This window comes from Pyrus communis, chromosome 11, assembly GCF_963583255.1.
Source record: "Pyrus communis chromosome 11, drPyrComm1.1, whole genome shotgun sequence".
Lineage (NCBI taxonomy): Eukaryota > Viridiplantae > Streptophyta > Magnoliopsida > Rosales > Rosaceae > Pyrus > Pyrus communis.
The window spans coordinates 17,849,428-17,866,534 of record NC_084813.1 but is presented as its reverse complement, the minus strand read 5'-3'; the positions used below and the strand labels follow the sequence as shown (position 1 = coordinate 17,866,534).

The 17,107-nt window shown below is 37.2% G+C and overlaps 2 protein-coding genes and 1 non-coding gene across 4 annotated transcripts; 1 reads left to right on the top strand and 2 right to left on the bottom strand.

The window, feature by feature from the left end:
- The first annotated feature begins 1,995 nt into the window (after nucleotides 1-1,995).
- Nucleotides 1,996-6,004, top strand: LOC137708536 (uncharacterized). Its single transcript, XM_068447634.1, has 4 exons — nucleotides 1,996-4,538; nucleotides 4,809-5,010; nucleotides 5,104-5,300; nucleotides 5,392-6,004. Exons 1-4 carry the CDS (start codon nucleotides 2,228-2,230, stop codon nucleotides 5,445-5,447), a joined length of 2,766 nt encoding a protein of 921 aa, XP_068303735.1. The 5' UTR covers nucleotides 1,996-2,227; the 3' UTR covers nucleotides 5,448-6,004.
- Nucleotides 6,005-6,634: 630 nt separating this feature from the next.
- TRNAD-GUC (transfer RNA aspartic acid (anticodon GUC)) lies at nucleotides 6,635-6,706 on the bottom strand. Its single transcript has one exon. It is a non-coding gene; the product is annotated as a tRNA-Asp (tRNA).
- Nucleotides 6,707-8,017: 1,311 nt separating this feature from the next.
- LOC137708784 (COP1-interactive protein 1-like) lies at nucleotides 8,018-16,351 on the bottom strand. 2 transcript variants are annotated; one of them, XM_068447934.1, is made up of 7 exons: nucleotides 16,210-16,351; nucleotides 12,898-13,069; nucleotides 9,538-12,792; nucleotides 9,214-9,456; nucleotides 8,907-9,065; nucleotides 8,657-8,815; nucleotides 8,018-8,495 (listed from the first exon to the last, which is right to left on the bottom strand). In XM_068447934.1, the coding sequence occupies exons 2-7, from the start codon at nucleotides 12,976-12,978 to the stop codon at nucleotides 8,256-8,258; spliced, it is 4,137 nt and encodes a 1,378-aa protein (XP_068304035.1). In that variant the 5' UTR covers nucleotides 12,979-13,069; nucleotides 16,210-16,351; the 3' UTR covers nucleotides 8,018-8,255. The 2 variants fall into 2 exon arrangements, with proteins under 2 accessions (XP_068304035.1, XP_068304036.1); XM_068447935.1 differs by having other exon boundaries at nucleotides 12,898-13,013.
- Between the last annotated feature and the right edge of the window lie 756 nt (nucleotides 16,352-17,107).

The following is a 17,107-nucleotide window of genomic DNA, read 5'->3' as shown; positions in this document are numbered from 1 at the left end:
GTATTTCGTAGAATATTTAAGCCGAAAACTATGTGAAAAATATAGTAGTGAGGTCGAAAACGATGTCAAAATGAGGTTCTACCCTAGAGAATATCAACAGAAAGTGTTACTTTAATTTTCAAAACTTCACGGTGAGGCGAATGTGAAAATAAATAGATAAAATGGCAAATTTAAGTACAAATTTTTAAAACTGGCAACAAACCGTAAATGTTAACCCAAGTTTTTGTTTTTTTTGGTGAAAAAGGCAAATTTTGTATTTGCGCGAAATATTTTTTGTGAGTATTAAGGAAAACAATATAAAGTATTTGGAAGCGATTTGATGGTTTATTGAGTAATAAATGTATATTTAGTAGAATATTTAAGCCGAAAACTAAAACAATATGTGAAAAATATGGTAGTCAGACCTAAAGCATTGTCAAATGAGGGTCTTCCCTCAAGAACTAAATGGAAAGCCTTACCTTAATTTCCAAAATATCACATTGAGGCGAAGGTGAAAATAAATAGATTGAACGATGATTTAAGTGCGACTGGGCGAAGATCGGTAGAGTGGCACCGATCTTTCCCTATTCCAATTTATATACTTTATTTGAGTAGCCATTATTAAATTCAAATATCTTTAAATTTGTTGATTACAAGTGTTTAAATATGAATTATAATAGATTTTGCATGATTTTTTTTTTTTTTAAAGAACATGAATGTGATAGTTTATTATTAGGGTAAGAGAAATTTAAAAAAATAACAAAGAAAAAAAATTGAAAAGGGGGGATCGGTATGATACTAGCGACTACAATACAATTGCTAATGTGCTAGCGAATGCTTTTGTGGATAATCGGTAGCTGAGTACCAATTGTATCATTTTCTATTTTTTTCCTTTTTTTCTTTTTGTTTTTCTTTTTCCATTCAATTTTTTGTTTTCTTCCTACCTTACTTTATTTATATTCAAATACCTTTAGATTTATATTTATAACATTGCCTTCGAGTGTTTTGACATAGATTACTATCCCAATTCCTTTCATTTAATATCCCTTCGGTGTCATTGAGCTAAATAAAGTCCACGCATATTTATTTAGCTCCTAGAAAGTAGTTATCACTCTCAGTTCACCTGCAAGTGCGGGCTAAGAGGCTAGTAAGCATTGAGATTAAATTTTCTACACCTAAAATGAGTGTGGCCTCTCTGTAGCCCAATTATTGACTGACATATGTTCATAAACTTAACTTTTCTTAACTTTTTTGTCAGAAAACTTAACATGTGTTAGTGAATGATTGGAGCTATAGAGAGGTTACACCTTTTTTTTTTTTTTTTGAGGAAAAGCTACTAGAGGTGGATTCGGTTCAATTCGGTTTGGTTTTTTTCAGAAACCAAAAACTAAACCAAATTTATTGTTCGGTTTGGTTCGATTTACTTCCAGTTTGGGGAGAAACAAAAGAAAAAGAAGAGGGCTCAATCAAATTCACCACCACAATTTTCACAGTTTGACAATGAGAAAATGCAAAGTGAAAAACACTTGCAGAACATTGATAGCAGCCGGGGAGGAACAAAAGAAAAAGAAGAGGGCTCAAAATATTTGGGCTTCAAGTTTGCTTTCCAAGACATTTGAGTTTGAAAATTGGGCTCAAAAAATAAATATCCAATATAAATAAAATTAATATATTTTTGATTTGGTTTTCGAACCTCAGAGAACGAAATTGAACCAGTCACATTCAATTTGGTTTGGTTCGATTTTTCACATTCGGTTCGGTATTTTTTCTAATTCAATTTCTTTTGGCATTAATTCTGTTTACAGTACAATTATTCTCGATTTTTTGAACCCATCACTAAAAGCTACACCCATTTTAGGTGCAAAGATTTGATCTCGTAACCATTACGACTTACGAGTAAATGAAAAATAAAAAATCACAACTTCACAAAGTGGTTGACCTGACCACTCTATATCAACACAAAAATCCATCAAAAGCCCGCACCGGACACAAAAATCCATAAAAAAAAGCCTCTCTCTCTCTCTCTCTCCAGTCTCATCTCTCTCTGTTCCAAAATCCTCCAAAGCCTGACAGAAATCATCAGAGACAAGTAAGTCATCTTTTTCCCACTCTTCTCCTTCAAAATCTTTATGCCAAATGTAAAACCTTTCTCAGTTCATATTAAGTTCTGGGAAATTATTCCGAAACATTCAGAGGGTAGTAATTTGATTGATTGATTGATTGGATAATTAAGTTAATTAGGATTACGATGATATCTTTAGACGGTTTTGAGCCCGTAGCTGTTTCTCCCCAGAAACAAGACCCGGCATGGAAGCACTGCCAACTTTTCATGAAAGACCAACCCAATGGGGGTAAAGTTGAGTTGAAAAAGTGTATATATTGTGGCAAATTGTTTCAGGGTGGTGGGATTAATCGCCTTAAATCCCACCTTGCCGGTCGGAAGGGCAATGGCCCCACCTGTGATCAGGCCCCGCCCGATGTTAGAATCATAATGTTGCAGAGTTTGGATGATGGGATTGCAGCGTTTAGGCAGAGGAAGAGTCATATTGTTGCTAACCCACATTGTAGCATTAGCGAAATTGACGGTTCAATAGGCGAAAATGGAGAGTATAAATTGGTTGTAGGACCGAATGCGTTGGTGAATGATGAGGAGGTTGGTGGGTTGAGTTGGAATGGAGGAATTAGGTTAACTGATAATTTGACTAATGTGCCCATTGAAGTAGATAATTCTTATAGGAGTAATGCTCAGCAGGGATTAATTGGAGTGCCCGAATTGGATTTTTTGGTAGATGAAGTGGAAGAGGAAGATGGTGGGACGAGTGTTGATCGAGGAGTACAGCAGAGGGGTAGACCTTCTGGTGGTGCTACCGGTTCTGGTACAGTTAATGGCGTTACGAAATTTAGTGTTTCCCCTCCTTTTCCTATTTCAGTAGGCAATGCTTTTCCCAATTCAACTTTTTCACAAAACCAAGAAGAAGTTGGCATCAAACTGAATTTTTCGGTAGATCAGGAAGAAGATGTTGGATTGAGTGTTGATAGAAGAGTAAGGCGGAGGGGTACACCTTGTAAAGCAGCTACTGGTTCTGGTTCAGTTAATGGTGTTAAGAAATTGAGTAATGCTTCACCTCCTGTTCCTATTGCAATAGGTAATGCTTTTCCCAATTCAAATTTGTTGGAAAATGAAGAAGTTGGCATAAGTAATACAAATATGAGTAGGAAGAGGGTAAGGGATGAAAATGCTTCCTGGGCTGCCAATGATGGAACCATAGGCAATGATTACGAGGTAACGAGGTTGAGCATTGAACAGATTCATATGGCAATTGGTCGGTTTTTGTATGAAATTCAGGCTCCCCTGGATGCAGTAAAGAACTCTGTTTATTTCCAGCCAATGATTGATGCAATTGCCTCTGGGGGAAAGGAGACTGTAGCACCCTCATATGATGACATTCGGGGTTGGATGTTGAAGAATGCTGTTGAAGAGGTGAAGAGTGAAATTCAACAACACAAGGAAATGTGGGTGAGGACAGGCTGTTCTCTTCTAGTCAACCAATGGAATTCTGAAAAGGGTAGAACTTTGCTAAATTTTGCTGTGTACTGTCCTGAAGGAACAGTCTATTTGAAATCTGTGGATGCTTCTTATTTTGTTTTTTCTCCAGATGCTTTGTTCGCATTTTTTAAGGAAGTGGTGGAAGAAATTGGAGTTGGACATGTTTTGCAAGTCATTGCAAATACTGAAGAGCAGTTTTCTGTTGTTGGGAAGAAGTTGATGGATACGTTCCCAACTCTGTACTGGTCTCCCTGTTCCACCGCTTGCATAAGTTCCATCCTCGAGGATTTTGGAAAAGTTGAATGGATAAATTCTGTAATTGAACAGGCTAGATCTGTTACAAGATTTATCTACAAACACGTTGTCATTTTGAACATGATGAGAAGGTTTACGTTTGGGAATGACATTGTTAGGCTGGGAGTAACTAGGTTTGCGACAAACTTTATGACATTGAAACAAATGGCTGACCTTAAATATAATTTGCAGTCGATGGTTACTTCAAACGAGTGGATGGACTGCCCCTATTCTAAAACACCAGAAGGATCGGCAGTGTTAGATATATTAAGTAATCACTCATTTTGGTCTTCGTGCATTTTGATCACCTGTTTGACTAATCCACTCTTGCGAGTTTTGAGAATTGTTGGTAGCCAGAAGAGGCCAGCGATGGGATATGTTTTTGCAGGGATGTATCGAGCAAAAGAAACAATCAAAAGAGAACTTGTCAAGAAAGAAGAATATATGGTGTACTGGAACATTATAGATCACAGATGGAAAAAAATAGTGGATTTTCCCCTTCACGCTGCTGGATTTTACCTTAATCCCAAGTTCTTTTACAGCTTCAATGGAGACATGCATAATGAAATTGTGTCGAGGATGTTTGACTGCATAGAGAGATTGGTTCCTGATATAAAAGTCCAAGATGAAGTAATCAAAGAGATAAACTTGTACAAAAAAGCTTTTGGAGATTTGGGGAGGAATTTGGCAGTCCGAGCGAGGGACAATCTGCTTCCTGGTGAGAATATTTCATTAGAATACATTGTTATTTTGAGTCGCATGGTTTCGATCTTGGCTATACATGTAGACGGAAGGTAATTAAGCCATCTTTTAACTTGGTTTTATGTAATAGAATGATAGATGTGATAAAATGCATAAAATATGCCGGCCATATAGTTTATTTAAAAAAAAAAAGAAAGGTATGAGGCTTCTTTTTTGAGGATATGCTGCAGAGTTCAGATGTTATTACATCGCTTGGCTCACTTCTTTAAGTCTCTGTTTGTCTTAGCTGAATGGTGGTCAACATATGGTGGTGGTTGCCCAAACCTGGCGCGCTTGGCAATTCGTATTCTCAGTCAAACTTGCAGCTTAGTTCAGTGTCAGGAGAATCAGATTCCTTTCGAACAGTTGCACAAGACAAGGAACAGCTTAGAACATCAGCGGCTTAATGATCTTGTTTTTGTTCAATACAACTTCAAACTAAAACAGAAGTAAGTGGAAACCAATAGGTTCTGTTTATTTGTACATTCCAAATGTTCTTTGGTCAAAGAAAATAGATCTTTTGCTAATAGACTGTCTTATAGGGTTCATAGGTACAAAGAACAGGAGTGCACAGATCCTATATCATTTGACGGTGACAGCATTGCTGAAGACTGGGTAGCAGAGATGGAGATGCACCAAGAAGACATTGAAAATCTTGATTGGAGGTCACTTGATCCCCCCTCTGAGAACTCGAGGCTTTTAGAACTTTCGGTTGATGAAGTAGAAGAATTGGGTTCAGGTAACTAACTATGTATGGTTTGGAATTTATCGTTGAAGAATGTATTCTTTTCTACATCTTGAGTTAAACTAGAATGTTGGTCAATGTGCAGGGTTTGATGACGGTGAAATTTTGAGCGGATTGAAAGTGGTTAAAGAAGAATGTTAAACACAGCGCTGTAAGCATTCACTACACCACCGTCACTTTCTTGGAGTGCCTACAGTGAGCAAAGCACTTAAGCAAGGTCGTATGTCTAGAGATACTGCTTGGGCCCGATTATTTTCTTTCCCTGGCATTACTGCTGAGTGATCGATTCTGAGATGCATTAGTATACAAACGTACGAGGAAAAATACGTGATCGTGGCCAGCGTCCCGTGATGTGAATTGGTTTTGCAAGTTCCTGCAACAAACAATTAAATGTAGGTAGTGTACATTGTAGAAAAATAGGGCTTTGTGGCTGACAATTGGAATGCTGAAGCTTTTAACTTTTCAGATATCCTTGTAGTTATAAAATCATTTTGCATGTTGCTCACAAATTTAGCTCGGTTGAAGGAATTTGCAAGGTATCAAGAGGGAAACAATAGGTTTTACTTTGCAGAATGTTCAATAAGAGCATCTCCAACGGGGTGGGGAGATGCAAAATCATATTCGCATCTTGTTTTATGTTTTCGGGAGTTGTAAATGAGAGTTCTACACTTATCGGAGATACATAAATTTGAGATCTCATTTAATTTTCTCTTTATGATTGGTTGGATTTACCACTAAAAGATGTAAACTTATGTATATACTTATATTTTTCCGCCGAGATGAATATTTTACGTCTCTTCATTGAAGAAATTTCTGCAACTAAAAATGTAAAAATGCACGTTTCAAGATATTTTGAATTTCGCACTAAAAAAAATTATCCTACCCGCTAGAGAGAAAAAACAGAAAGAACCCATATCCTCGGCCATTTTTGCTTTTAGCCTTGAGGTTTAGTGTTAGCTTTCATGTTGGTTAATTAGTTTAATAAAATTTAACCAAAAAAATTAGTATATAAAATAATTTATTTTATTAAGGGGCATTAGTAATTATATTCATTTCCATTCTGATTAAGGTGAATTAATAAACAGTTTATATGGAATCTCTATTTCTCCTCAACAACTTCAGCATGAATCCAATTTTGACTCATCTTCACTTTGAGTCTTTCATTTTTTATTACGAATTAGTAAATAAGTCAGGATAGTTGGAAAAAAACCGTTCATAAATAAAGTCTGGACTGGATTGGAATTTTCTGGCCCACAGTAAATCAGTTCAATTTAAAACAAGCAGGCCCAAAATAAATGTAGGCAAAAATTGAAAAATCAAAATTAAAACGCCGTTGCCGGGGATCGAACCCGGGTCACCCGCGTGACAGGCGGGAATACTTACCACTATACTACAACGACTTGATGTTAGTCGCCCGCGTGAAATTGTATAATAATAGACTATGGGAAACTTCAAATTACTACCCCCTAAGGTCTAGAACAATACTACCAATAGAAATGCTCGAACATATATGTTTCGTTCAATCGAGTATTTTATTGGAAATTATAGATCATAATTAATTTTATAATATTTAATTTTTGTATGAATGAAAAATAAGAGTCCTGTATCATAGTTGAATTCAAATTCATGAGTTGTATTTGTTTGTTGGAACTTTAGGTAACAGTCATATTGTTTCAAAAAATGTAGCTTGAGTTCTATATAAACTCAAGCATCCTACCTGTCTAATAGAATTAAGAGAAGGGTTTTCTCCAATATCTTAGTAAAAATCTGAGTCGTGTTTTGAAAGTATGGAATATATAAAGTTCGTTAGAGTTCGAAGATTGAAGTGCTTTGACTTCGGATTATAGATTGTTGAATCCTAGGAGACGGACGCCTACTGAACTACAAGCACAAGAGTAGGGCGAAATTTTGTCTTTAGGACATTGCATATATGCAAGTCTCAATCTCCAAATTTGTTAGTTTTTTAAACTTTCTCTGTAATTGTTTATATTAATTTAGTACACATGTGATGTTGTGAATCTTTTTATAATTATTATTATTGTAATTCTTGTTGTTATTTTCATATTTTCTAATATTGCTCCAACATATTTGTCAGTTGACTCAATTTGCGATCCTAGTTTTAGTAGAGCGTCAAGTCCCGGTCTCAAATTCTTTGAGACTGGAACCTATGTTTGGAAGATGAACTTATATGATAGCCATGTTTGAATTTCCATGGCTATCATATTCATGTGGAAGCTAGGAATTCTTTCAGATTCATTTCAGAAAAATTTGGAAGATGAACTTGGTTGAATGCTTCAACTTGAAATATATCAACATCCGCGGGGGATGGAGGACTACGACACCTTCTGTTACGTGATTGCCAAGGTACTGTGGAGGCCACTCAATCCAAACCCCATAGGAATCAATTTATAAAAAATAAAAAAAATAAAAAAACTAAAATGAAATGCTAAATACTTATCGTCAGGGAGGAAAAATAGGACTATTTGTAGGAGCTAGAGTGGATAAAACAGTACTCGTTATGGAAGTGATCAACAACATTACCAAAGCTCGTGGGGGTGTATCCGTATTTGGCGGAGTAGGTGAACGTACTCGAGAAGGAAATGTTCTTGATGAGGGGAGATACGACTCACAAACAACTTAGACCGTCCTCTCCTTTTCATATCAACAAACGCACAAATTCTTATATTTCCAAAAGCATCTGCAACCCGGTATAAAAACTAAATACAAACTTAAATAACACATGAATCATCTGTGTTTTGCTTTGCAAACAGCCAAGGGGATAGGAACTAAAATAAATTCCCTGACCAACAACCTCTCAAAAAAAACCAAGCTTGAAAGCATAAAAACAAAGCCTTCAATCTTCATGTGCAAAATTAATAACAAGCGAAACAATTACGAAGTAATCAACCAAAAACCTGACGGTCAAACCCAAAAACATAAATATGTAATCTAGTATTGTTTCCCAAGAATGATGCCGATGATCGCAGACACCACAGCCACTCCCACGATGAACTTAACGCTCATCATTGGGGAAGCCTCGGCAGTATGTGTATGGGTATCTGAAGATGATGAGGTTTGAATAGGTGTTGCTTCTGCCTTCTTCTTGCTCTTCCTTTTCGATGGAGTTGAAACGGTTGATCCAATGTCCCTGGATTTCACTTCCAGTCCGGCTACACTGCCTCCATCACCCTGCAAGTTTTTTTCGTTTCCCACAAGTTGTTTAGGACAATTATGTTGGAAAACTTGACAGCCACGTACAACTTAAGATTACATAACTAGAGTATGCTGTTTTCGAAACTTCTACTGTGGTGGTATCTATGAAGGGATTTGGGAAACAGAAATAAACATACCCTTTCTGTTACTTTGGTATCTGCCAGCTGCAGTTTTTGCTCGAGCTCCTTGACTTGCTTATCTAGAAGTGCGATTTCCTTATTCTTAGCTTCAAGTTCTTCAAGGGAACGCTTCAATGATGCTTCTCGTTCCAGGTCCTTTTGAGAATCTGCTTCTTTCTGTTGAATAGGAAATTCAAACATGGAATGTTGAGAATTGTCATCGTACAGTTTAAGTAAAAAAAATCTTAAACATTGATCGGTGCCTTACCTTTTCAGCAACAGTGGCATGAGCAAGTTGTAACTCGCTATGGAGTTTTGTGACTTGTTCATTCAATAAATCTCTGTCATTGACCTTATGCGCGTGATCCTCCAACTTTGAAGTCAACTCTGCCTCTCTTTCGGCCGCAGCCGCCTTAATGCTTTCAACCTACAATTCATCTGAGTCAGAAAGAATTTTTAAAAAGATGAATGTGCCCCTTTCTTTGGCCGCCCCCATCGCATGCAGAAAATAAATATTTATAGGTTGCAGGATAAGAGCATATTCTGTGGATTTTTTTTCATGAATTGATATTTACCTCTTTTTGCAGTTGAGCTTCGGTTTTCACCAATTTCTGTTCGAGTTCCTTGAGAGAATTCTGCAACAAAGGCTTCTCAGCAACCTCAGCCTTGAGATTTTCAATGTCAGATTTTAAAGCAGCTTCTCCTGCTTTTTGTTCCTTGAGCTGTTCTTCAAGCTCGGATATCACTTGCTGGAGTTCCTTCTTAGTATTTTGATGCACTTCATTAAGCAGGCTGTTCTCATCCATAACCGAAGATATCTGTGGAAAACGAATGTAGCTAATAAGCATAAAGCAACAATAAATAGCCGCAAAATAATCACAAGAAAGTTTGGTGCAAACCTGAGATTGTAGTTTCTGCCCTTCAGAAGAATGCTGCTGCGTTAAATCTTCAATAGTCCTTTTTGCAGCCTGAAGTTGTTCAACTGTTTCGTCCTTCTCAACAACTGCAGTAGAATATTTTGCTTCAAGGTCACTTAGTTTGGACTCATATGTAGACACATCCTCCGTAAGCTTTATATTTGCCTCAGCTAGTTTTCCGCTCTCTTCTTCAAAGTGAGCTGACTTGGTTTGCAGTTCCTCAACAATATTCTCCAGACTCTTCAGCTTCGATAGACTCTCTTCCAGCTCTGCTTTTCTGGTTTCAGAAACCGTAGATGTTTCTCGAACTTGCTCTTCATACAATTTTACTTGGCCTTCTAGTGCATTTAGCTTCTCGAGCAATTCATTAGCTTCCAAATCTCTCTGACTGAATCTTTCAATGGCTTCTTGCAATTTCGTCTCTGCTTCCACAATGCGGGCTTCAGAAGCAGAATGAAGGTCTAAGGCTCTCGAGTGCTTATCTGTTAATTCCTCAACAGTGCTCTTGTGCGAAACAAGTTCTCTTGTAGTGACTTCAGTTTCAGATAGAGCAGCATTCAACGATTCTTGCAATTCATCAATCTTGCATTTCAACTGAACATTCGTCTCAACTAGCATTTCATTTTCTGAGAGGGACTGAGAAGCTTTGTTTTCGGCTTCCAAGATCTGTTTTCTGAGTTCTTCATTCGTACTTTCCGAAGATGCGAATTTAGCCAAGCTGTCGTCCAGCTCTTCTTTCAACGATGCAGATTTCCGCTCTGCTTCGGCAACATGCTCTTCATAAACCTTCACCTGATCTTCAAGAGCCTTTAGTTTCTCAAGCAGAGAATTTGCCTCAGCATCCCTGTTAGTGAAGCTCCCTAAAGCTTCTTGAAGTTTGATCTCTGAATCCCTCACTAGGGTTTCATGTAGCGCTTGAAGTTCTGAGTTCTTTGACGTTGTTTCCTCTATTACTTTGCCTTGTTGCTCCAGTTGCTCCTCGGCAGATTTGAGTTTCGCTATGACCTCACCTTCTCTGATTCCAGCAGCATTAAGATCATTTTCAATGCTTTCCAATTTCTCTTTAGTCATCTTCAATTCATCTCTCAAGACCTCCACCAAGTTTTCTGATTCGGAAAACTTCTCAGTAAAACTACTCGATGCATCCTCTAACCTTTTCTTCTCTTCTGTGGCAACATTCAAGGCTTCAAACAACTCCCTTTCCTTTTCGTTGGCCGCTTGCAGTGCAACTTCAAGGCTAGATGTTCTTGCTTGGAATGCCTCGAGTTCAGAGGCAAGTTCAGATACCTTGTTAGAATAATTCTTAGAATCTGCTTCTGCATCCTGAAATTTCTTTTCCAACGCAGTTATTTGTTCCTCGAGTTCTTGAATTCTGTACTTCTCTGTTTCAAGCATTAACTCCAGCTCGCTCACCTTTTTACCAGTATCCTCCACTTTGGTATGAGAAATTTGGACCAAATCTTCAAGTTTGAGGCTTCGCTGATGGTGTTCACTGGCCCGGCCCTCATGTTCAGCACATTTCTCGGAGGCAGTCTTCAGTTCCTCCTGAAGCTTTGAATATTGCGAAGTTGCCTGGTTTAATGCAGATTCCAGCTCACCTATCTTCTCTTGGTATTCTTGCACCTGACTGGTCAGCTGTTCTTTTTCTTCCTCGACCTCACTCAATGTAGTATTGAGTGCAGATATTTTTTGAGAGAATTCTTGCAGACCACTCTCAGCAATTCCTCGGTTCAGCTCTACCACATTTACCTGTTGCTCAAGCTCTACATTCTTTTGTTTTACTGCTATAAAGCGCGTCTCGAGCTCTCTCAGTTGCAATTTTGCCTCCTCTGATGCTGCATTTGAAGCTTGAATAATTGCTTCAAGTTCAAGATTCTTTTCAGTAGCAGTTGCAAAAGCAGTTCCTGATTCCTTGTGGAGCTCTTCCAGCGACTTCAACTTCTGTTCAAGCTCAGCATTGTTTGACAAAGATTGAGACAAAAGATCATCTTTTTTACCGAAGTTCTCCTCCGAAAGCTTCAATTTTTCTTCGAGATCACTGCACAGCTCCTTCATCAGATGCACATTACCGGTGAGATCTGCCACAGCTGCTTCCAGAGCTTCTTTTTCTTTGGTTACTATTGCCAAATTTTCCTGTGCAGCTACGGCCTGTTCTTCTTGAGTTTTTCGTGCGGCTTCAACTAATTCCTTGGCGCTCCCATCCTCCTGTAGCTTCAACTTGATTTCTTCCAATTCAGAAACCTTTGCTTGAAGATCTTCTTTAGTTGAGGCAAACAGATTTTCAAGAGAGGAAATATCTTCCTTCACTCGAGATTCTGAGGCCTTTTTCAGGTTCAATTCCTCAGTCAGTTCATCTATCAGAGCTGCCTTAGCCGAGAGTTTCTCCTCCAGGTCCACACCTTGAGACTTTGATAGAGCCAGCTCTTCTTGGACAGCAGAAAGCTCGGCAGCGGTAGAACTGAGTGCTTCTTTGACTTTTTCATCTTCGGCAATCTTTTCATACAGGCCCTTGAGTTCTCCTTGTATCAAAGCCATCTGATCTTCCATCTCTTTCGCACTCAACTTTGTTGCTTCAAGCAGTTTCTCGAACTCCAAGGCCCTATTTGTCTCAGATTCAGCATGTGAACCACTTTGCTTGTGCAGCTCCTCAAACTTTTGCACCTCGCAGGCAGAACTCTGCAGCTCTTGCTCCAATTCCTGCATCCTCTTTCTCGAGCTTTCAAGCTCAAGGTTGAGACCATCAAACGATTCCTTCACTCCGATCAGATCCTTGTGCTTTTCTTCTTGAGCTTGCAATGCCTCTTGCAAAACATTGAGCTGCGAACTGTATTTCTCCTCGGCTTCAGTGATTTGCTCTTGCAACTTCTTATGACTGAGTTCGAGCTCTTCATACTTCTTTCCGCTTTCTCCCAGCTTCTCCTTCGTAAGCAAGACCTCATGCTTCAGCTCAGACTTCTCTGATTCTGAATGCTTCAACGCACCAGCCAACCTTGCGACTTCAACCTCAAGGTCACTCACCTTCTCCCGAGCTTCTAGCAATTCTCTGCTCGAATTGCTCGAGCTTCTCGTAATAACAGATGGCTTGTCGTCCTCCCCCAATGCTGTTTCAGCAGCATGAGAACCATCCTTCACATCTATCAATTCTCTCTCAACTTTTATGAACTCTCCATCAAAAGTTGCGTCCTCCTCTTCCTTCTTTCCTTCTTTTTCAACCGGAGGCCCTTCCCCATTCGATACCTACATAAAAAAAAATAAAAAAAAACATTCAAAATCGATTCAAATCCATGCAAAATCAAATGATCCCACGAAAGGCTTAAATTACAGATCGTAGATTGCGGTTACCTTGATCACTTCGGCATTTGTAGTCTCGGCGTCATCAGCAACCTTCACCGGGGTTTCGGGAATCACTTGTGCTTCTTCCATATTTTACCAAATTTTCACCTACTCCACTTGCTTCTCTGTGATTTTAGAACAACAACTTCATCCGACTCGTCAGTGGCTAATCTAACAAAATTTATTATTTGATAAAAAAACTTCATCAGACTTGTCTAAAAAGAAATCATCATCTTAATTACTACACTTTCTTTTTCTAGGAAAATTCTTTTACGTCAAGGCTTTGCAATAATAATGCATGAAAAATGGGTAAGTTCAGAGGGGCACTTCTGTAATTTGGGTCACAAGGGGACGACAGGTCACAAGATCCCCTTCTAAACTGTGGGCCGGACAAAGACAAACAATCTGACGTGGAAACCAAACAGGGTCCCATCAGCATCACGGCACAGAATTTTATTATTTCGAGCATGTTAATTCAATTATTTTTCATAAATTAAAAGTAAAAAAAAAAAAAAATATATCTAAATTTCTAGTCAATTATTCAGGCTACTTCTAACATCAATATGAATAACTAATAAAGAAAACTAATGAAAAAAATTTGAAAATTTTGAGTTTCAACGAAAATGACAAAATAAAAAGGTAAAATAAATATGACCAAGATTGATTTTTTAGTGTAAAAATATGATTTTTCGGTAAAGTTCCCTAACTAATAAGGGTAAATGTTATTCATACAACTATTTTTACCTCCCAGTTTTACACATTCTTATTAGTTTTTTATCATTAATCTTCTTCACTTCATTTACCTAACGGCGAAAATTGAAGAGGGGGTGTGAGAAGTCAAAAAGAATGCATGAATAACACTACCCTTAATAAAGCATAGGTTCTAGGTTTTTGGTCCCCATTCAAATAACCTCGATAATGTTATCACAGCTCGAGCTAATAACACTACGCAATTGTGGAACCATAAATCTGTGATACCCCAAAATGAAAAAGCCAATAGGAAAACATCTTAATTATTTTTAAGGTAAGATCAAGAGTGGTACTATCAAACACCACTTGTTGCCTTCCATACATTCTTCTTAATTTACAGTTGTCAGATCGAATAAATTAAAAAAAAAATCAAATAAAAGAAATTAACAAAGAAAAACACCACTTGTTGCCTTCCACATATTCTTCCTAATTTACAGTTGTCAGATCGAATAAATTAAAAAAATATCAAATAAAAGAAATTAACAAAGAAAATTAAACGATATGTGTGAATAGCACGCCCCAAGATCAAAACCACCTGCTGCCTGCCATTTTTTGTCACTTAACTAGTGATGATCTTAACATGTGATGATTTCATGTGGAACGATTTAGCATGTGGGACCCAAGATACTTAATTCAACCCCATCTTCTAAGAATTCATTTTTAATATAGAGGATTGCATCATTACATGGCTTTAAAAAAAAAAAAAAAAAAAGAAGAGAAAATTGGAAAAATAAAATAAAATAAAAAAGCTGTCCATGGTTGAATCTCTAGAGACATCTGGACCGTCCGTTGCTAATACACAAAAAGTGAAGCACACAGTGGGTGGTGCCCTGCCACCAACAAGGTTGGTTTGGTCTGTCAGGAAAGGGATCCTCTCCTAATTATTCCCTTCTAATTCATCAAGTTCGGAGATCCAGACCATTAAAATTTGATCGAACGATTACAAATAAAAGTCTATTTTAAAAATTATAATAACTTTAATCGTTGGATTAAATTTTAATAACTCAAATCTCGGAACCTGATAGATTAGGAGGAAGAGATCCAGAGAGGATCCATTTCCGGTCCTTCCATCCTTCATTTTTTGGCTGTATTTTTATATTTGAATTGACAGATCACAGACAGACCCCATCTTTTCTTAATCTCCTTTCCAAGTTGATGACCAAAAAGAAAAAAACAAAGAAAATTAAAAAGATTGTTTCAAAGTTAAAGCAGCAGGGAGACATCATTTTCTTTCTTAATTTTGTTTTCCTATTTCAGATTTTTTTATTATAAATATTATCTGCACTAAGAGGTTGAAGGATTAGGCTAAAACTCATAATGAGTTAGCAATAATATGATTCAAATTCGTCTTTGGCGAGAATCGAACATAAAATTCTCGTATTTTTTTAATAGATCCTTAATCACCATTTTAACTCCTTAATTACATAAAGAGGCATACCAATTATCTTTGACAAATGGAGAAAAAAATTAGGTGGCCACTAATTAAGGTTGATCGTCAAGATCAACTTTGACATGACATAGACGCTACGACATGAATAGGGGCGAGAGAAAAAATGAGTACGAGATCAACTAAGTCTCTCCAATCAATTAATTCTCAATTTTTCAGATATTAGATTATCTAAATAATCTCATGAAGCATACGTCAGCAATCGCACGAGAAGCCAAGAATGAGTAAATTACATATTACATACATACAATACATAGCATTCTTTTCTCCATCTTACATTTACTACTATTTTTGCTTCTAGTAATTCAATAACATTAGCAATAAAAACTTCACTAAAACTAAATAAATAAATATTAAATTAAATTAACTTAAGAGCTGGAATCCAAGTGGAACTCGAAGTTTCGAACTGCCAATTAAACCAACCTCAAATATATTAAATTTACCAATAAATTCATACTTTATTAACGCTTTAATAGCGATCTAAACAGCTAAGACGACTAAAATCTCCACCTAATACCCCTAATTAAATAAAAATTAATTTCGAGATTTATTAGTTGTCCTGCTTCTGCAAAGATCTCAAAGCAACATAGACTGGTCAAACAAAAGAATGAACCAATTTGACTTTCTCATCAAAATAAAAACGAACATAGAAACTGAAGCAGATAAATGATCATCAACCAGCAATTCGAAGGTGAACGAATTATGATATGGTGATGGTTTCTTCGAAGATTTTTTTTTACAAGACGATGTTCTAAACTACTCTAATTTACGGTAACGCGTGACAGTATTAGTTTCCATGAACAACTGGCCTAAACCATTTGCAGATCCATTCAGAGACTTCAAAGACACAAACTTTGACATAAAAAGCACACGAAATCCTCATATGAAATTATCAATCCAATCCACATATAAATCAAATTCTCAAATTTTCACAAAATCCAAACCAAACCCAGATTCCATCATCACCCTATGATCGATTAAAGCTTGATGCTTGATCAAATCAAAACACCACAAACAAAAGAATAACAAAACCTCTGCATCAGTCAGTAAAAACAGAGCAACCATGCACAAAATAAATAGAAAAAGAAAAAAACAAAATAAACAGAGAGAGATTGATGGCTTACCTGATGAAGTTTTGATCGGATTCTCCTGAGATTTCTGGGAAGCTTTTTTTGTTGTTTTTTCTCGAGAGACGAAGAACAGATGGATCGATTAGGATTTTGGAGGAAGGTGATGAGGACTATGAAGGTGAAAAAACAAAATGAAAAGGGCAGAGGAGTAACGAGAGAGAGGAGATTCCCACTATATAAATATGAGTGAGCGGGCAGAGGGGTCCACCCTTATTGCAGTGGGACCCCTTCGGGGGGAATCCGACAGTAGCAGCTGCTTTGCTATTTTCGCAGACTCTTAACCTCCGATTTCGTTTTAATTACATGCAAGGACAACCAGGGACGCAAATTGTATGGTGATTTGGGATTTGGGATTTTCCCCTTATTTTTTGTTATTTTTTGACGTGTTTGGATTTTAGACCTATAGATTTCAACTGAATCTTTTTTTTTCAACGGTTCAAATCTGTGGATTTGAAACCTCTTGATTCGAAAATCCATTGTTTGGACATAATACTTAAAGGTAGGAATTTGAATTTAAGGTATAAATAGATAAGCTTTTAGATATCAACGCTGAAATGATTTCATTGATAAGAAACGAATATATAAGAGGATGTCATATTAGATACATATTCTTCAATGACCAAATCTTTGATCTGAGGAGAAATTTGCACAATTAATTCACCAGATAAACCTCTACATAGCCACTAACGATTACCACAAACACGAATGGCAAACAATACAAATCTAACGTAATGACGATAGAAACGTCAAGTTTGGTACCGAATGGCACGCAAAAACATCTCTCAAACAAGCGAGGTTACAAAAACCATTGCGAAAACAACAATGCCACAACAAATTGCCGAAGTAACCACAAAACAATAAAACATAGGTGATGGGCAGGCAAACGCCGGAA

Coding starts and splice junctions, on each gene's coding strand:
- LOC137708536 (XM_068447634.1), top strand. CDS start 2,228: ATGATATCTTTAGACGGTTTTGAGCCCGTAGCTGTTTCTCCCCAGAAA. Junction 4,539..4,808: donor GAGGGACAATCTGCTTCCTG/GTGAGAATATTT, acceptor TGTTTGTCTTAG/CTGAATGGTGGTCAACATAT. Junction 5,301..5,391: donor AGTAGAAGAATTGGGTTCAG/GTAACTAACTAT, acceptor GTCAATGTGCAG/GGTTTGATGACGGTGAAATT.
- LOC137708784 (XM_068447934.1), bottom strand. CDS start 12,978: ATGGAAGAAGCACAAGTGATTCCCGAAACCCCGGTGAAGGTTGCTGAT. Junction 9,457..9,537: donor GGCAGAAACTACAATCTCAG/GTTTGCACCAAA, acceptor CGTTTTCCACAG/ATATCTTCGGTTATGGATGA. Junction 9,066..9,213: donor AAGCTCAACTGCAAAAAGAG/GTAAATATCAAT, acceptor GATGAATTGTAG/GTTGAAAGCATTAAGGCGGC.